Source organism: Rhineura floridana, chromosome 4 (assembly GCF_030035675.1).
Source record: "Rhineura floridana isolate rRhiFlo1 chromosome 4, rRhiFlo1.hap2, whole genome shotgun sequence".
In the NCBI taxonomy this organism is placed as follows: Eukaryota; Metazoa; Chordata; class Lepidosauria; order Squamata; family Rhineuridae; genus Rhineura; species Rhineura floridana.
In genome coordinates this window covers 206290354-206310902 of record NC_084483.1, presented here as the reverse complement: position 1 = coordinate 206310902, position 20549 = coordinate 206290354, and the positions used below count along the sequence as shown (strand labels likewise).

At 46.5% G+C, this 20549-nt stretch overlaps 1 protein-coding gene across 6 annotated transcripts in view; it reads left to right on the top strand.

The window, feature by feature from the left end:
• EXTL3 (exostosin like glycosyltransferase 3) overlaps positions 1-18035 on the top strand; it is a 230152-nt gene extending 212117 nt beyond the window's left edge. For all 6 annotated transcript variants that reach the window (XM_061625837.1, XM_061625836.1, XM_061625839.1 and 3 more), the window contains 4 exons: positions 4643-4770; positions 10493-10637; positions 12505-12633; positions 14702-18035. In XM_061625837.1, coding sequence (XP_061481821.1) covers positions 4643-4770; positions 10493-10637; positions 12505-12633; positions 14702-14911 — 612 coding nt within the window. In that variant the 3' untranslated portion in view covers positions 14912-18035. The remainder of the gene's footprint in view (positions 1-4642; positions 4771-10492; positions 10638-12504; positions 12634-14701) is intronic.
• Positions 18036-20549: the final 2514 nt, after the last annotated feature.

Here is a 20549-nt window from a genome sequence, read left to right as displayed (position 1 = left end):
GTTTCTGCTGTGGCAGCTGCTCATTACTCTAATTTCTTTCTTTTTCTCTCCCTTAAGTATTAGCTAGAGGCCCTAAGCGGCATAGGCCCCACATATCTGAAAGACCGCCTTAATTCCTACAGACCCTCTTGCGTGTTAAGATCAGCAGAGGGGGTTCTTGCTAGTTCCTCCAACCTCAGAAGCGTCAAGAATGGCAGCCTGGGAGAGGGCCATTTTGTGGTAGCCCTTCAGAAGTGGAACTCCCTCCCCAAATGCTAGGTGTGTCTAGCATTATCATTGTATAGCTTTTGCTGTATGCTGAAGATGCACCACTTTACCTTGACCATTGACAGTCATTGTACTTTGTTTAGTGGGTCCCACCTCTTTTGCGGAAACTATACCGTCCTGGTTGGGACAGCTTTACTTATTTTTATAATTGTAATGGTTTGGTCTGTATATTACATTGCTGTAGAAATCTGTGAATTAAAATGGAAGTGTTACTCCCTCCACTTTGTGGAGCAGCTCATTTTTTGATTGGGTAATCTCCCTCATAGACTGTAGGAATGCTGTGGACATAATATATCTCAACTTCAGCAAAGCTTTTGACAAAGTGCTCCATGATATTCTGATTAGCAAACTAGCTAAATGTGGGCTGGATGGAGGCAATGGCCCTTGGTAATGAAGAAGTTTTAAGATTTGGGCAAGTGGTTGCCTTTGGCCAGGCTGTTTCCACTGCAAGCCTTTCACAGCAGAAGGAGCTGAGCTACATAATCAGAAATATCACATGGAAGAGCCTCCCAGGACTGTACCACTTCATACTGGAGGTAGAGGAATATCCCATACTAGAAGGCTAAACTGCATGACATGCTAACTTTGCACATGAATGTTTTGGTGGCAGGGGAAGTTCAAACCTGTAGTCCCCTTCATGCAGCCTGAAGAGTGCAACTCCCAGAAGGGCTATACCATGTGATATTTCCCTACTTGCTCATCATCTCTTAGCAATCATCATATTGGGAGGTCTGCAAAAGAGCAGAATTTACATATTCTAAAAGTGCATGATGGGCAATAATTATCCAATTGATTTGATTACACCAAGGTTGGGAAAGTGACCCATATTGCAAGCTGCAAACTGTTGACCATTTATTGAATATTTCTCTTTAAAGCATTTAACATCAGCTATGCAGAAATGAGCAACTTCCATGCAGTTGAGCATTATGGCCTGTAGGTGTGCTGTTAAAAGACACAGGAGCAGGGCTTAGTAAAAAAAAAAAAAAAAAAAAAGTTGGCAACTCTTAACTCAAGGTGGGTTAGATTTTAGTGTTATTGTTGGAATTTTAAGGCTCTAAAGTGAATTGTATGTTTTTATGTTGTGCGTTGCCCAGAGTGGCTGGACAACCAGCCAGATGGGCGACTAATACATTTAATTAATAAAATAAATAAATAAATACCGTGTTCAAGGAGTGCTTATCAATGGTTCCCTCCCAAACTGGAGAGAGGTGGGTTACTGCAGGGCTTGGTCCTGAGCTCGGTGCTCTTCAACATTTTTATTAATGAGTTGGATGAGGAGGTGCAGGGAATGCTTATCAGATTTGCAAATGACACAAAAAGGGATAGCTAATACACTGGAAGACAGAAACAAAATTCGAAGAGATCTTGATAGGCTGGAGCATTGGGCTGAAGACAACAGGATGAAATTTAACAGGGATAAGTGCGAAGTTCTACACCTAGGAAAAAGAAACCAAGTACACAGTTATAAGAGGGGGGATACTTGGCTCAGCAATACTACATGCAAGAAGGATCTTTGGATTGTTGTTCCTAACCTAATTGTTAGAGAGGTACGACAGTGGAACAAATGACCTAGGGAGGTGGTGGGCTCTCCAAGACTGGAGGCCTTCTAGAGGCAGCTGGACAGCCATCTGTCGGACATGCTTTAAATTGGATTCCTGCATTGACCAGGGGGCTGGACTTGATGGCCTTATAGGCCCCTTCCAACTGTATGATTATATTCACTAATAGGCAAAAAAACCTTGTGGTTTAAGAACATACCTATAGGCAACAGATATTTCTATCAAACTAAAAAGCAGGGAAACTGGGCAGCTATAGTGGATGCACTAGGAGAGCAGGAGACCTGACTTCCTCTCTGAGATATTGGACTGCCCTACAAATTTGTAAAAACGCAAAGGAAGGGGGAGGGAGGGGACAGGAGGGAGGAAGTGGGGAGGGCAGGTTTGATTATTTGCATGCTTTTTTAGTTCAGTGGAATTTACTCCTGTACAATTATGCTTAGGAAAGGTGAAACCCATCTGGGATAGGGGCAGGGAGGGGGAAGGGGGAGAGAAGGGGAGGAATGGGAGGGGTAGGAAGGAAGGTGGAGGGGAGAGGGAGGGAGAGGGGAGGGAGAGGGGAGGAGATTGGGTGGGTGGGCAGACAGGCAGGCACTGGGCAGAGGGGAAGCCCCTTTCCTTTCCAAAAGGGAAACATTGTTAACATTATCATTCTTTTTCAGGGTTTCCCCCGCCTTTTTATTCCACAGCAGGCACACGTAGCCTCCCACCCAAATTTAAACCAAAGCTTTCCCTGGCCACATCCACACCAGACTGTTATTTCACTTTAGGCAGTCATGGCTTCTCTCAAAGAATCCTGGGAAATGTAGTTAGTGAAGGGTGCTGAGTAGGGTTGCCAGTTCCATGGCCTGAGACTGATCCTGTACCTTTAGGAGAAGAGAAAGTCAGCCAAGTGCAGGTGTTCTTGCAACTCTGTAATGGGAAAAACCATGAGGTGGAATTCTCCCTTTCCCCTGAACAACTTTTAAAGATACAGAAGACCTCTTTGAGGCTGGGCCTGGCAACCAAGAAGTCTTCTGTATCTTTAAAAGTTGTGCAGAAGGAAGGGAGAATTCCACCTTGTGGTTTTTCTCATTACAGGGTTGCAAGAACACCTGCACTTGGCTGACTTTCTCTTCTCCTAAAGATACAGGATCAGTCTCAGGCCATGAACCTGGCAACCCTAGTGCTGAGAGTTGCTAGGAGAGGCCCTGTTCCCCTCACAGAGATACAATCCCCAGGGCTATTAAACCACTCTGGCCACTGTAGCTCTGTCTGGAACGTGCTTGAGTGGTGCAATTTGTGTGTCAGCTGAATGGTGAAGTGAGGCCCTGCAGGCTTACCACCAGGTACTGATCGGCAGCTGCGAAGACAGGGGGAGGGGCCCAGCTGTGCGGTGCGCCTCTTTCAACAGTGCCCACTGTGCATCCTCAGCTCTTCGCCATTCGCCCTGGCCAGCTGCCTTCCCTTGCAGTGAATTTTGTTTCTGCTTTTGATGGATCTTTTATGAAACATTCTCAGTGCTCGCCCGTCAGAACATTCCATATTTCTCTCTCTCTCTCTCCATCCTGTTAGCTATTGACAGGGGAAAGGACTAATGTTGGCTTAATGCAGGAATTTAATCATACCAGCTGTCACCTGGTTTCTTCCGACAAATATTTTCCAACATTAATGATTTCAGTGCTGGATTTTTATTTTTTTTAAAAAGTGATCTGAATGCAACCTTATTTAAGAGCATTTTACTGCCATAGTGCTGTATTTCTCTGTGCTTGTTTTAAAGACCTTGCTCACTTAAAAAAATGTAGGCATATGGGGGAGAGGGGAGCCTGTGCGTTTTAGACTGGGAAGTGAACCTCTTAGAGCAGGGCTGGGGAACCTTAGTCATGGGGACCAAATACTGCACCCCTCTGCCCAGGCCAAGCCCCTCATAGACCTGCTTCACTCCTTCTGGGATGCTGTTGCCTGGCTGGAGTGTGTCGTTGAACTCTGATAACGCCTAGATGGAGGATACTGAGGGCTGTGTGAGTGTGTGTACAAACTACCCTACTGTACAAGTGGGCTGCCTTCAAGTCGCTCCCGACTTATGGCGACCCTGTGAGTAGAGTTTTCACGGTAAGCGGTATTCAGAGGGGGTTTACCATTGCCTTCCTCTGAGGCTGAGAGGCAGTGACTGGCCCAAGGTCACCCAGTGAGCTTCATGGCTGGGTGGGGATTCTTCTCTCTCTGCTTTGGATCTTCTTGTCCCTCAGTAACAGTTTATTATGTAGGTGGATTGCATGTTTGTATGTTCCCCTATGAAGAAGTTCTCTGCAGAGAAACAAAAACTGTAATCTCAGCCTGGTCTTTTCTTTGGTGCTTTTCACTTTTCTGTGTGGTGGATTTTTTTCAGTGACAGGAGTAATCAAACAGACAATCCCCAACCTGTATCCTGACATGGTACAGTTCAGGAGTAGCCTTAGTTGGATGCTGATTTGTATAAAGGGGTCCTAAGCCCAGGGGCAAAAGTGTACATGGGGAGCTAAAGGTAAACTCTCCATTTGCCTGGTGAGCAGCAACGTCTTTAGGAGAGAGTCGTTTAGGGCAGAAAAAGCTGCAGAGGAAGGTTAAGCACCCCCCACCCACCCACTCCCCCACCCATAGGTTTTTCCTGGGAAAAGCTGCTTTTTTTTTTAGCTTTTTCCTGGGAAAGCAGCCACTGGACTTCTGCTGCGTGCGTACATGTGTAACGTGTGGATGGGGGACTCTGAGTCTTCATTCTTGTGCAATACTTGAGAAGATCCCTGGAGCAGGAAAACCTGCCTCTTGCCAGCATAGATGATTAAACTGCTTCCGTTTCTTAGGTTGTGCGCACAGAGAAGAACAGTTTGAACAACCGCTTTCTGCCCTGGGATGAGATTGAGACCGAGGCCATCTTGTCAATTGATGACGATGCTCACCTTCGCCATGACGAGATCATGTTTGGATTCCGGTGAGTCAAACCCTTAGGACCTGGGTTTTTTTTAACAGGCAAGTAGGGGGATCACCTCTGACCTGATGAATCCTCCCAGCAGGCCCTCCACCTCTGCTCTGTCCCTCATTATTCCATTTTGGCTTTTCACTGCCCCATCTCTTGAGCTAAACTATTGCTTTTTGTGACCAAGTACAGGAACACCAAAGAAGGCTGTTATTCCTTCCTCCTTCTTGTGACATTAGAATGTGGTTTCCCCCTGTATTTCTATTTTGACTTCTAACTTGCACACCACCTTTGTCTTGATTTTAAGAACTTCCACTTGTATTGGCAGATTGCTGCCCCTTTTAAATCTGCCCCTTTTGTAAGTTTATTTATTTTATTTAATTTTTACAGTGGACCGCCCACAATACAATATACAATATTTACATAAGACTACTTGGTAACAGAGCTGTGGCAGACATCAAGCAATACGATAGATTAAATGCAATACACAGTCATGCAGGGTCTGTTCACTATGGGCAAGTTCAAGAATTTGGCTGCTTGAACAGTAATTGCTTTATCAGAACCCTCTAAGAGAACAGGCAAAAGAGCCTCTGGGGAACGACCTGGGAGGGATTGCAAAATGGGGTCTAAAAGATCTTTTCTGGCCCCATCATAATATCTACAGTTAAACAGGACATGTAAGACCGACTCCACTTCACCCTTATCACAGGGGCAGTATCTATTATTCCTCGGGGTTTTATCATATCTGCCCTCCAAAAGTTTAGAGGGTAGGGCGTTGAATCGGGCCAAAGAGAATGCCCTCCTGTACTTGGGTACAGATAACCAGCTTAAATAGCGCACCCCGTCTTTACAAGGGAAACCTGTTAGACCCAGTGAACGAGGGGGGCAGGGGCCCGAAGCAGCTGCAGGAAGCTCTTGGTGGTCAAGCCGCTGTTTGACAATCACCTTGGCCCTACCAAGTTCCATAGAGAGCAAGTCTACCGAGACAATTTTATCCAGCACCACCTTGGTCCAAGATGGGTTAATAGGGTCTCTCAATACCTGAGAAGCAAGTGAGTCTTGAGTGAACATAAGACAGCAGCATAGCCAGAATTGAATGGCATAAGTCCAAGCTAAGCAATTTAAAGAGTTAAGGCCAGCCTCCAAGAGTAGCTCCAGAGACACATCTTGGGACACCAAAAATAGATCTAAGAAAAAAGGGAAGAATTCCTTCAAGTGATCCTTTGAAGTAGGGGTACCAAATTGGGGCCCCATAGAGCATCATCGGGACTATTTTAGTTCTTAAAACACGTACTGCTGCTGGCACAAATTTCCCACCCTTTGTGAAAAAGAAGCAGGTCATTGCACCCAAATTTTTCTCAGCTTTGGCCTTGACATATTTGGCTTGGGTTCTCCAGCTGACTGTTTCATGAAACCAAATACCCAGGTACTTATAATAATAAATAATAAAAATTTATTTGTTAGTCGCCTATCTGTCCGAATTAACGGACACTCTAGGCGACTTACAGCAACATGATAAAATACAATAACAATCCAGAACACAATTATCTATTAAAACTAAAATCAGAACATCAAGTAGTACCTCAAAAGCTAAGCTACCCCAAAATTCCTATAGGCCTGCCTGAATAGCCAGGTCTTAAGAGCTCGGCGAAAACCCATCAGGGAGGAGGCATGTCGAGGATCATAAGGGAGAGAATTCCAGAGGGTGGGGGCCATAACCGAGAATGCCGTCTCCCTGGTCCGCACCAGCCTAGCTGTTTTGACCGGTGGGACCGAGAGGAGGTCCTGTGTGGCTGATCTTGTAAGAGTCAACCTGATCGATTCTGGCAGACCCCATGAACCAAGGGAACCTGACCTTTCTCTTGGAAAACACTATTACTTTAGATTTAGAGTGGTTAATTGTAAGGTAATTACCTTTGCAATATTCCACAAAACCATTGAGTAGTCTCTTAAGACCCAGCTGGGTTTGGGAAATTAGGACCGCATCATCTGCGTAAAGCAGAATGAATACTTTTGTAAGCCCAAGCTTGGGTGGATGGGATTGTAACATTCCCAGAGCAGGAGGAAGGTCAGCCAAATATAGGTTAAATAGGGTGGGGGCGAGAACACACCCTTGCCTAACACCTCGTGAGGAGTGGATCTCCCTCAAGAGGTGGCCTCGATAGCTACATCGTACCTGGATAGAAGTATTGTGATACAGTAAGCGAATCAGGAACAATAGCCTTTTCTCTATAGAGAGCAGTTCTAATTTGCTCCACAAACGGTCACGAGAGATGGAATCGAAAGCAGATTTCAGGTCTATAAATGCTGTAAAAAGTTTGCCTCCTCGTGGTTTAGAATGTTTATGCGCTAAGTGGGCCAATACCAAACAGTGAACAAGAGTGGAGCGTCCTGGTTTAAAACCTATCTGCTCTTCTCCCAAGATGTTGTTATCACTTATACACAATTTCATCTTTAAGCTTAAATAGCTGTCATACACCTTCCCCACAATAGACAATAAACTGACTGGAATATAATGACTCGTGTCATTCTTAGGTCCATTCTTGTAGATGGGAATGGTACAGGCTTTCAGCCAGATTGTGGGAATTATTCCAGAATTATTTATTAGAGTAAAGAGGGAAGCCAGCAGAGGGGCCCACCAGCTGATACTGCATTTCAGCAGCTCTGAAGGAATGCCATCTGGTCCAGGAGCCTTGCCTGTCTTTAACTGGGATAGTAGTTCCTCAATGGTATTAGTATCAACAGGGGGCCAATCAGGGATGTTGGGAGGCAGATAGGGGGAAGGACTAAATTTAGATAATTTTGGATCGTTGAAAACAGCACGAAAATGATCCTCCCAGATATTGGCTGGGATATGACAATCTGGGCTTCCATTGTGGTCAGCTGGGGCTCCGGAGACAAGCTTTCAGAAGGACTTAGTGCTGCGGGTGATAGATGCTGCTATCAGTATTTGCCATGAGTCCCTAATTACCTCATTTTTCTTCCTATAAATAAGCTTCTTATACTCTTTTCTTAGCACATAGTATGAGTGTGGGAGTTGGCGCTCATTATTTATTCGGTAGCAGCGATAAGCAGATCGAATTCTTTTCCTAAGGTCAGCACGTTCTTTGTCAAACCACTTGTTAGTTCTATCTGTCGGAAGTTTTAAAGTTTTGTTAGATGTTTGAAGAGTGGAATTCATATCCTGTGTCAGGTCCTCAAAAATCATTATGCTTTTTCTTGACGAGCTATCTGTTGTTATTTGTTCTGAGGCTTTTATTATATGGGGGAGGTGGATAAAACTATCAAAGGCCTGTCCTGTTTTATTGGACCACTTTATCTTATTAGTGCTAACTGCTGTTGGTGGTCTGGAAAGTGCATGATGTGATATGTTCAGTTGTGGCACACCGGGAATAATAAAAAAAAAATCCAGCAGCAGATGGTCACTATCAGAGCAATCTGCTACTCTGAAGATGTAACCCAGAGTTTTCAGTACCTTGTGGGTAATAATGTAGTCGACCACACTCGAGCCCCTGGGGGAGACATAGGTAAACTCCCCCCAGTCATCGCCAGCACTGGAGCCATTTAAGATGCACAGGTCATTTTTAGAGACAAACTGGAGCAGACCTACTCCTGCAGGGTTTAGAAAAGTGTCTTTAGAGTGGCATGAATTACTCTTTAGATGACCACTGTTAGCAAAGGAAATGGGGCCAGACGTGGGGACATCCACCAGATAGGTTCCAGGCCTTGCATTGAAATCACCTGCAATTATAGGAAGTGCATGAGTAAATTTGGCCTTCCAGTGTGCATAGTGACATTCGGTTTTAAGCCAATTAGACATGGCATCCTCCCTGCGAGCCATTGGAGTGAAGTAAATATTAAGTAAGAGTAAGGTCAACGGTATGGACCTCATCTCCAAAATCAAAGCCATCAAAGTGAAGTTGCTGTCCGGGAGCTCAGTTATCTTGGCACCCAAAGATGAGGAGACCAGAATACACAGTCCCTGTCTGGCTTTGCCCTTGCTCTTGTTAGGGAGGGCAGGCGTACAGAAGGTCACATATCCATTGATGTAAATATGATCAATACACCATGTCTCTTGGAGCAGGATAATATCAAACTTATTCAAGTAGGCAAGGAAATTGCGATTACTACGTTTAGATTTCCAGCCAGCAATGTTCCAAGAAAGGAATTTTAGAGGAGTGGACACACCAGCTTTAATTTGCCTATGAGAGAGTCTTGGTATTGAGCGGAGGGCCAAACAGCTGGTCTTCTCCTCCCCTCTCTCCCTGGCTCTGCTCTCCTGCACACCCACTCGCAAGGGAAGGGAAACTGCCTTGCATTCGTGTGCCTTGTGCTCCCCATCTGTGCGACAGGATATTCTCAGGGAAATTAGCTGTGGGATCTTACTTCTCTATGTTTGCTCTTAATTCCCAGCACAGACAGAAGCTCAGCTGCAACATATCTTTATTTTTAGTAACGCATCCCTATTTATAGTAGCAGTTAAAAGGAGATGCTCTTTGCAGTCACAACATGTGGCATCATGGAGCCTTCTGGAGAACAGACGATCTGCCCCAACCAATGTAGGAAGCTGGCATTGCCCCTCCCCTGGGGGGGGGAAGAGACACAGAAAGAAGGCAGGAAAACAGCACCCTGTTTTTAAGAAGATAAAGAGAAGCCCATGTAGCCCCAATTGGATGATGGAGTTGGGTTCCTCTCATCAAAGCAGATAATCACCACTATATGTGTGTGTGTGAACCCCCTTTCTCTTTTGGATCCTTGCTGCAGCAGACAAAATCAGCACAGCCTTGTCACAGAGGGAAGCTGAATTCCACCACCACCACCCTATAATTTGGCTGAGTAGTCTTCCGGGAAAGGAGGGGCAGACGATAGTAAGGATTCTAGCGTCTATTTTTTATGTTCTTGATATGGAGGCCAGTTCCATCCAATTTTCAGAGCATCAGGAATACTAATAATATAGCGCTTGCAAGAGCCTTTGCTAGACTGGTTCCCACTCCAAAATTGCTGGAGAAGTCAACTTGTATTGATGACCACACAGGATTCAAATCCCCACTCAGCTGTGAAGCTCACTGGGTGGCCTTGGGCCAGTTGCTATCTCCCAGCCTAACCTATCTGACAGTCACAGGGTTGTTGTGAGGATATAACGGGGAGGTGGAAGACCTATGTGCCCCACCTTGAGCTCCTTGGAGGAAAAGTGGGATATAACATGTAATAATAACAACAGATAAAATAGCAGTATGAACGTTTGTGAAATGTGTGAATTTATAAGCCCAAAGTGATGGTTTGCTGCTAAGTCCAACTCTTGCTCCCCTCCCTCCCTCAGTGAATAGTGACTGTGATTCCCAATCCTCCCCCTGCCTTTCCTGGAGCTTTAGAAATAATGAGCTCTTTCTATCATAATTACTTTAAGAAATAAAAATGGGTGTATTTGCTTTTTAAAACATTATGGTAGAAACCAAGAAAAAAACACCAAAGAGGGTCTTCTGGTGGTAGTGGGAGCTATGTATTGCACTTGGCCTCTGTTCTTTACCTAGCTCATTCCTCTTGCTGATGACTTCTGTCTGGCCTAACGGTAGTGAACACCCTGTTAATGTCTGCCTAAAAGAATTTATGAATCAGCCCTCATTGACTTGGTGAGCAGGCAACTTGTGCAGGCTGAGCAGTGCTCTTTGTCTCCTGCCTGTCCAGCTTGCTCCATCTCTTCCCTGCCCATTTGAACCCCTTGTCTTCACATCTGCAGGGTCTGGAGAGAGGCCAGGGACCGCATTGTTGGATTCCCTGGGCGGTACCACGCGTGGGACATCCCTCACCAGTCCTGGCTCTACAACTCCAATTACTCCTGTGAGCTGTCCATGGTGCTGACGGGTGCTGCCTTCTTTCACAAAGTAAGGGCAAATGATGGGAGTTGACTCCGGGCACTTGGAGTGGCTCTTAACTCAAAATATTTTTATAATAAGGAAAGTTGCAAGAAAACCAGCTGCCCGAGCATGCTCCTCCGTTCTTGCTCTCTTTTTTTCATGGTCTTCCAAAACAAACGCAACCTGGAAACTGATCTGCTGCAGACCACAGCTTGATCTCAGCATATCAGGAGACTGTGGAAGGTGACCCTGGGAAATTGAGCATGGCCTGTGCAAGTTCAGCATTTATCTGGGCTGTCCATACCTGTACAAGTCAGAATGCTCTGCCTTCTCAGTTCCAAAGAACTGGTGTGCTAAACGAGAAGCAGAGACTGTTAGCTAGTAACTTTTTAGAACCCACCCTGTTCTTCCGATTATAAATTGTGTTGTATTTTTATATTGTCTTAAGCCATCTTGGGAACCTTATGAGTGAAGGCTGTGAAAGAAATCCAATTAATGATTAATATATTTTAGCGCTGCCTTCTAAGCTAGCACAATCTTTCTCTGTGATCCAAAACTCGGATCCAACAAGAATTGGTAGGGATTCTTGAACCTGAGAGTTTGAGCCAAAGGCTTGAAAATTGGGTCTCAGTGCATCTTCTGCATTCAGATGTGCTGTTGAAAGCTGCCTTTGAACTCTTTCTGGAAGAGTGCAGGTGTTACTAGATTTTGGCAATTCCTGCAAATAAAACTTAACCCTTGTGCTATTTATGAGCTCTGTTCCAGAGCACAGAAATCCAGATTTGTTTCCAATCCTCGTTGAGTTTCCTTGTGCCCTTGGTGGTCTGACCCTTCAACAGCAGAGGAACTATTTGAATTCCAGGCTGCCCTCATATTGCTACAAGCTTACTTGCATGACCACAGGGAGCAATTGTAACAGGCTGCTGCCAGCTAGGCAGCCAAGACATTTTTCTTCCTTTCTGGAGCTACCTTTGCCAACCTGGCTCTTGCTGGTGGATAGGAGGGGCTCTTATTCTCTCAGGTCATGCCCACGCAGCAGAAGGTGGAAGCGGAACTTAAACTGTCCTTTCTTTCCGTCTGTTCTGGGAAGGTGGAGAGAACAGAGGCTTCCTATCTTGCAGCACAGAGCTGAGACATCTTCCTTTTGACAAAGTAGGAAGAAGAGCGATAGAAACTGTGAGCTGGTGGAAAAGGCTAGTTTTTCAGTGGAAATCTTCTTGTGTCTTGGCATGTTGCCTCTGTGAGTTGTTGTTATGTGCCTCCAAGTCGACTACAACTTATGGCAACCCTATGAATCAGTGACCTCCAAGAGCATCTGTCATGAGCCACCAGATCTTGTAAGTTCAAGTCTGTGGCTTCCTTTATGGAATCAGTCCATCTCTTGCCTCTGTGAGACACTTAGAGAATTAGCAAAGGATTTGGCTCTGTTCTTCCTTCCCTCCTTTGGAAAGAGCTTATGCCAAGGTTGGGGCAGCCATGACCTGCCTGATGCTGTTGGAGTCCAACTCCTATCATCCTCGGCCATCATGGCCAGTGTTCAGGGATGATAGGAATTGTAGTGCAACAACATCTAGAAGGCCACAGATGTTCCCTGTCTCTGGCTTAGAACCAGATCCACTGTGGACCTGCTGAGCCGGTTTCTTTAGAGGTTTCTTTAGAGGTGAAAAATAAATGGAACTTCCATTTCCAGAAGCAGTCGTGTTCTTGTGCCACTTAGCTTGCACAGGACTCTTCCCTGTCCCAGGATGTGCATATTTGGGCAGAGGAGTAAGAATGGTATGGCTTTAAATCTGGCAAACCACTAAGCTTTTCCTGCGCACTGCACTTGGCATGATCTTGATCTTGGCCCTTCTCTGACATTTGCCCATTCTCCTTTCCTTCCTTCCACCTGCAGTACTATGCCTACCTTTACTCCTACGTGATGCCACAGGCCATCCGGGACATGGTAGACGAATACATCAACTGTGAGGATATTGCTATGAATTTCCTGGTCTCGCATATCACCAGAAAACCACCAATCAAGGTAAGCACTGGGTGGAGAACTGAGGAGCAAGTCTAGTCGTGAATCTTGAGGGCTTCATAGTTTCATTACTGTCATTATTTATTAGATTTGTTCATCGTTTGTTACCCAGAGATCTTCAAGTGACTTACAGCACTGTTAAAAGCATAAGTACATTTATCTATGCCCTTCCCTCCCTTCCTGATGGCAACTTTTCCTTGCATATCCCTCACCTTTGTGTCCATCACCTCTGGTGCAGCAGCTCAGTGGCTGAGCTACAAACTGGAAAGTCCCGCGTCTGAATCTCAGCTCTGCCATAAGCTCACTTGGTGGCCACTCTCTCTCAGACCTGCATCGGCAACATGGGGGCAGTTATAGCTGCTAACCATATAGGGTTGTTGTAAAGCAGGGATCTTGGCCCACCAGACAATCCCATTTGGCCTGCAAGACTGTTTCCCCATTAGCCACACCCACCTGTCAGTCAGCCTACATCACTCCGATGGATGGATAATGTCAGCTGATGGATGTGGGGTGGAGTTTCAGTTCTACATTGGCTGCATCCTCCAATTCTCCACAACAGGAACTGGCACATGCGGCTAAAGCAGCAAGATTTAAACACTCCCCCACACACTTATCGGCTGATGCTGTGCTGGCAAAACAGGCTCGCTCTCTCCCCAATCCCATGGGCCAACTTTGTAGGTGTGTGGGACCACCCACTTATCAGTCACCTGCCATCATTATGATGTAAGAGGATTGACAGGTGGGCAGTACTGCCCATCTGTCAAAAGATGGCCCATGGGGTGTGGGGGTCAAGTGTACAGATCTGGCCTGTCAAGCCAAAACGGTTCCCCGCCCATGTTGAAAAAGATACACAGCAGGGCTTTGAAGGCTTGAAAGCACTGCACGAAATGCAAGGTATTGTTGTTTCCCCCAGTCATTGTTAAAAGAGGAAAACCTGAAGGAAGAACAAATTCATGCCAAAAAAAAAGTAGAACGTACTGATTCGTCCAATTCTTCTGGCAGAGTTTGCGTTTCCTTGGAGGAATTGGGGACAGAGAGGAAAATGGGCCAGGGTACGCACAGCCTTTGGCGTAGGAGTCAGGAGCCCCCTCTGTGTAGGGCCAGGATGGGTCTCCAGAGCCCTTTTAATTCAGCATTGTCATGAGGTGCCATTTCTGTAGGGCAGAGTCTGTCAGGAAACGTTGGCAATTGCTTTGACCTTTTGGTTCTGCTCAGCAGCCAGTGGGGAGGAAGAGGAGGGTTATACCTGAAGCCGGCCCACTTCAGCAGCAGCAGCGAGGTACCTGCTCAGGCATGGTGGGTCTCTTCACCAAAATGTGCCAGTATGCATAAGGGCAGGTGCTTGGCGTAGGAGAAGTGAACTTTTGACTTCCTGGAATTGCCATGAGGGATCCAGAGGGAGTGGCACATCGCCCTTCTCTCCCTCTACTTGTCCCACCCACCCCTCCTGGCCACAACTTCAATACGTGTAGCTGCATGTGACCTTGGGAAGGCGCTCAGGAGAAGTCGCACACTTCGGAAGCCCAGAATTATCCCAGTATCCCCAGCATCAACACAACATTGAGGATGCTGATTTGAGAGCCTGGTCAAAACATACAGAGAGGGAGGCGGGGAAATCGGGTGTTGGGATTGGTGGCTCAGCAGAGGTCTCAGCCAGGATGACAACAGTTTGAGACAAGCTTAGAACATAGTAGTAGTAGTTAATGTTGTTGTTATGTCCCTTCAAGTCGATTATGACTTATGGCGACCCTATGAATCAGTGACCGCCAAGAGCATCTGTCATGAACCACCCTGCTCAGATCTTGTAAGTAGTTAATACTAACTTTTAATAACAAATTTAACAAACACACAAAAAGAGAGAGAGAAGCTGAAGGGAAAAACAAACAAGCCATCAGCTCATGTTAAGAATACTGTAATAATCCATACACCCATGTTAATTTAAACCTATAAAACATATACGTTGATGCAAGCCTTCCAAATATCCCTATAGCCTCTGCTTGGCTTAGTTGGAGTTGGCTCGAGGGACTCCTCCTCCTCCTCTTCCTCACCTTTCCTGCTCTCCTGTGCCCAGGTGACCTCTCGCTGGACCTTCCGCTGCCCTGGCTGTCCTCAGGCGCTTTCGCACGACGACTCCCACTTCCACGAGCGGCACAAATGCATCAACTTCTTTGTCAAAGTCTATGGATACATGCCCTTGCTGTACACCCAGTTCCGCGTGGACTCTGTCCTCTTCAAGACCCGGCTGCCCCACGACAAGACGAAATGCTTCAAGTTCATCTAGACACGGGGGGGGGGGTGTCTGCGTGCTCGTGCACGTTGGCTACGGACTTTTGGAAGGCGACTGCAGGCGAAGAGGGAGGTTGGAAGCCCCCCCTTCCCTGGGACAGATGCTTCTTCCTGCCCAAGTAAGGATACAGTTGCGGACTCCACATGGGTGCCAGCCCCACAGGCGGACTGTATGACGTGGGGCCCCATTTAAAGACTCTGCTTGGTATCGTCTACTGAGAAAAAGGGAAAAGAATGAGAATCTGGTTTGTCCCCCAGGTAGTGGGTTAGCCAAGAGCAAAATTGGGGTTTTTAAACTATTGTTATTTAAAATGGAAGTGTTTTAGATATGCCTTGTAAGGCTTTCTATTTTTTTCAGTGGGGGAGGGAGGGAGGGACTACTTCATTTTTGTCCTTTTTTAACCCAGCCTGTATGTCGCCTGGGGAGAAGCAGAGATTCAAGGAGGCTGAGTCTCTCTTCTCCGCCCGCTCCCCCGCCCCACACACCTCATATTTCTTCCTTGATGGCCCGGCGTGCCGTTCTTGGGGCAGGGTGGATTTGGCCACCTGAGGCCTTGGTTCTTGGCATGCTCTGCTTAAGGTCGGCTTGGGATTTCATGGAGGAAACGACGGATCCTTTCCCTCGTAAAGCGCCTAATCTGTTCCCCCCGTGGCTGCTGAGGAGCGAGTTGCCACTGGTGAGCTTTCACCTTCTCTTCCGCCCCACCTACCTTACGGTAAAGCCCAGCCCCTTCGGAAGCCCGCCTGTCCCACGTGCCTGCTGAAGGGTCCCGCTGCAACGCCATGGCACAGCGGCTTCCCAGGCTGTCTCTCTACCCGCTCACTCCCCAGCTGCTGGTGGTTCAGAAAGAAAGAGGTCCAGATCCCTCTCCCCATCTGCCTTCCCCCAGGCACGGATAGGGGTGGCGGGGGCGGCGGCGCTTCCCCCCTCCCACATAAAGCGTGGGTCAAGCCCCCACCCCCTTTTTGAAAGTCTTAATTTAAGTATTACTAATGCAGCATGGAAAGCGTCTGTACTGTGTGTGCTTGTGAGGGCAGCGCCAGTGTGATGGGATTGTGTGACGGGGCTCCGCTCTGTAGCCTTTTACAGGACATCCACTGCAGAGGAGTTGCTGGGGGGTGTCTGTGATTTTTTTTTTTAAAGAATCTTTTCAAGGTGGCCTCGGGGAATCTGTCACAACGCACACCCCTCTTACAGGTTCAGGGGTCTGTGGTATGTCCGAGGTAAAAGGTGCTATGTTTTTGCTTATGAAGCACGCCCTGACTCCCTCCTCAGTTAAGGAACCGTGTCTGGTCTCAGCAAGTCTCTTCCCCCCCCCCCGTGCCTGAGCCCCCCCACACCTCTTCTCCTCCCTCTTAAGCACTTTCTGCGCAGAGTTTTGATTCCACAGGGTGCTGTTTGTCAACGACGCTCACTTCAACACACACTCACAGTTTAGGCCACCAGTGAGGTCTTTTTTTAAAAAACCCTAAAAATTATGTGGAGAAACTTGCTGATTTCCTCCCCTTCCTGGCTTCTTCACTTCAGCTTCCCCCTCCCCCACTTTGTATTTATAAAAGGGGATGATAAAATAGCCACATTCCTTTAGCATCCATGAAGGTTGACAGTCTTGTTATGCATTCTCTTGCCGTGACTGCTGCAGAGTTGCACTCCCAGTTGTAGCTCGGCCGTATTAAAGGGACACCATTTTGCCGTTTTGTCAGAATGCACATAAAAGGTGCTTTCGTTCCATTTGGACAGAGAATTCATTGGCATGCGTGACTGTTCCCTGCTCATGAATGCTCACAAACCTCTTCACTCTTTTTAGGGCAGCCTTCAGGAATTGCCATTCTCTTTCTTCCACATGGACACCCCCTACATCTCCTGGCATTTCTGTAGAGTAGTCACGTTTTTTTAAAAAAGGAGACTCTCTCTCTTATATTACCATGTCAAAGTGTGCAATAATCTAGACTGTCACAGTGCAAGGTGAAATGCAGTGGACAAAATCCAGGGCAAATGTTGCTGTTCTGGCTGATCATTACCCCTTTGGGTGGATTCTCCTTATGTCGCCTTGGCCCCACATCTAAGCCACAAGTCTTAACCTTCAGAAACGCTCCAGCGCCTGGATGAATTATCACCACCCAGTCAATTTACTGCACAAAGTAGGACAAAAGGGATGGCAGGCGAAAAACGCCTCATCAGTCATACCTTGATTAACCAAACTTAAAATGTCTGATTCATTCTTTCTTTCTTTCTTTCTTTCTTTCTTTCTTTCTTTCTTTCTTTCTTTCTTTCTTTCTCTCTTTCTCTCTTTCTCTCTTTCTCTCTTTCTCTCTTTCTCTCTCCCTCCTTCTCTCTCTCTCTCTCTCTCTCTCTCTCTCTCTCTCTCTCTCTCTCTCTCTCTCTCTCTCTCTCTCTCTCTCTCTCATATTCTTTTTCAAATACAATCCGTTTTTTTTAAAAGTGCATGCACACATATACACTTTGGTTTTTTTTTTAAATACAGGGATGGTATTTCTCATCCATTCAATGTTGTGATTATTCCAAGTCATGGTTTTTTAAAAAATACATTACCAGGCCAGAGTAGAGTCTTGCTATACTCTCCTCTGCACATCATGCTAGTTCTTCTGCTAAGAAAATGAGCCTGTTGATTATTGGTCCCATCCATCAGGCTGGTCATCACATGGCTCTTCACTACAAGTTGCTTCTAGGGATCAGGGCCAGAGGAGATGGAAGCAGTTGCATGGATTTTCCTTTCATCAGCCCTTCCGCAGTTCACTCCGTTTCACCAGAGCCTCCATCACCCATGTTAATCACATTCCACCTGAACTTCTCTGTTCAAAACGGTGTCTCTTTATTTCTTTGGGGATATGAGAAGAGGTGGGGGAGGCGCTTGGAGAGGGTGGGCATTCTGGAACCTCATCTTTCCTCTGATCCCTGTCCCCCACCCCAGCGGAACACCCATCATTGGCCCTCCATTCCTTGCCACTATGAATGTGTTTAAAAGCTCTGTGAGCACCAAATTTTAAAACGTGGTTTAAAAAAAAAAGGGAGGGAAGGATCTAAAACCTTGACACGAGCACAATTATTCATATGTTGAATTTTGTAAAAGGATGGAATAAATTCAGTTTAACTTGAACGTGTCTGTCTGCGACTCTCTGCCACCTGGAGCACAAGAAAGATCTTCGTGGAGAGCTTGGTGCAGGCAAGTGAAAAAGAGGAGTTGCCCAGTTGCTCCATGTCGGACATGCTGTTTAGTGCCACTATGCGCCCCACGCCTGCCCAGGTGTCAAGACCACGCTGTTTAATCCAAAACCGCCCCCAGTCATCTCTGGACTAAGGACCGCAGCTCAGTGGCAGAGCACCTGCTTTGCTTGTGGACGGTCCCAGGTTCAATCCCTGGCATCTCCAGCAAGGGCTGCGAGAGAATCCTGCCTGAAACTCAGAAGAGCTGCTGCCAGTCAGAACGGACAGTACTGAGCTAGATGGACCAATGGTCTGACTCAGTATAAGGCAGCTTCCTGGATTCCTTATGTTGCATTGGCTTTTAGCTGTAGCATTATTATACGTAGATACCAAAATGAACAAATGTTAACTGAAGATTTTTAGGAAGGAACACAAGAAAATGCTTTATATAGGGTTGGATCTTTTGCCTGTTCATGTTAACAACATGGCGGGGTAGTCGATTGGAAATTGCTGGTAGATCTCAGTGATTTGCTGTAGATCAGCAAGGATTCTGACTTCCAGTTTAACAAGAGTTGCAACGTATTTTTCAGTCAAATCGTGTATATAGGTTGAACCTCTATCTTTAAAAAATATAGTTGGTATCTTAACAAAGGCTCTTTTTCTAAATTAGGCTGCTGAGATAAAGAAAACCTGGGGGAGAGAACCAGGTGTTGATTTTTGTGTGACAGGACTTTTTATTTGATTTATATCCCGTCCTTCCTCCCAGCAGGAGCCCAGGGCAGCAAACAAAAGCACTAAAAACACTTGAAAACATCATAAAAACAGACTTTAAAATATATTGAAAGAAAACATATTTAAAAACATTTAAAAAAATGCTTTTAAAACATCTTTTAAAGCATCTTTTTTTAAAAAGAGGTTTAAAAACATATTCAAAAGTAATTCTAACACAGACGCAGACTGGGATAAGGTCTCAGCTTAAAAGGCTTGTTGAAAGAGGAAGGTCTTCAATAGGTGCCAAAAAGATAACAGAGATGGTGCCTGTCTAATACTTAAGAGGAATTCCACAGGGTAGGTGCCACTACACTAAAGGTCTGTTTCCTATGTTGTGCGAAAGTTGTCACTGGTCCAACACATAGGGCAGGGCACACCCTCAACTTGGTTTTTGCTCTAGATGGAGGAAGGGGTGGTCTGAAGATGGGGTGGATGTCACCCCATTGTCATGGTCAGACCGCTTCCTGGTGAAGTTTAGACTTATGGCTCTTATCCTTCCCTGCAGGAGGGGTGGACAGATTAAGATGGTCTGCCCCCGGAGCCTAATGGAATCCACTGGATTCCTGAATGCCCTGGGGGAGTTCCCAGTAGATAGAGCAGATGACCCTGTTGAAGTTTTTGTCACGCTGTGAAACAGTGAGGCGCGCCCTCTCTGGCATTGTGAAGCCTGGTTTGCACCTTGGTACACCAGTGAGCTAAGGGCAATGAAACAGGCTGGATGACGGCTAGAGCGCAAATGGCGAAGACGTGCTGTGAGGCTGATCGGGCATGAGTAAAACATAACTGTGCCTACTCTGCGGTGGTGACGGTGGTGAAGAAGGCCCACTTCTCTGCCTCCATCGCATCCTCAAGTAGCTGTCCAGTGGAGCTTTTCCGTATTGTCAGGGGTCTGTTGACATCAGCTCCAGGAAATGGAGTTTTAGACCCTTTGGAGGCCCACTGTGAATTGTTTGCAAGGCACTTTCAGGGTAAAGTTGCTTGCCTCCGTAGCAGTCTTGATGCCCCCTCCACATCTACTGTAGTCCCCAATGAGGTGTCCAGCGCAACGTCTTGGGAACGGTTTCAGTTGATGCGGCCTGGTGATGTAGACAAGGTGCTTGCGAGGGTGCGGCCAGCAACATGTCCTCTCAACCCTTGCCCTTCTTGGCTTATTAAAGCTTGCCGAGGGCGTCTGACCGAGTGGATCCAGGGTGTGGTCAACGCATCATTGCAGGAGGGAGTGGTTTCAGCCTCCTTGAAAGAAGCAGTGATCCAACCACTCTTGAAAAAGCCCACCCTGGACCCATTGGTTTATGGTAACTACCGACTGGTTGCAAATACCCCCTTTTTAGGGAAGGTGATTGAGAGGGTTGTGGCGAAGCAATTGCAGGTAATCTTGGATGAAACAGATAATCTTGTGTGGCTAGGAGTGCCTTTTACCAGCTTCGGCTGGTAAGACAGCTGCGGCCGTTTCTGGACCGGGATAGCCTGACCACTGTTGTCCATGCACTGGTAACCACCAGGCTGGAATACTGTAGTGCTCTCTATGTGGGGCTGCCCTTGAGTTTGGTCCGGAAGCTGCAGCTGGTGCAAAATGTGGCAGCGAGACTGCTCTCTGGGGCAGAGTATTCCCAACATGTTACCCTGCTGCTGAAAGAATTGCATTGGCTGCCCATTTGCTACCAGGCCAAGTTCAAGGTTCTGGTTTTGGTGCACA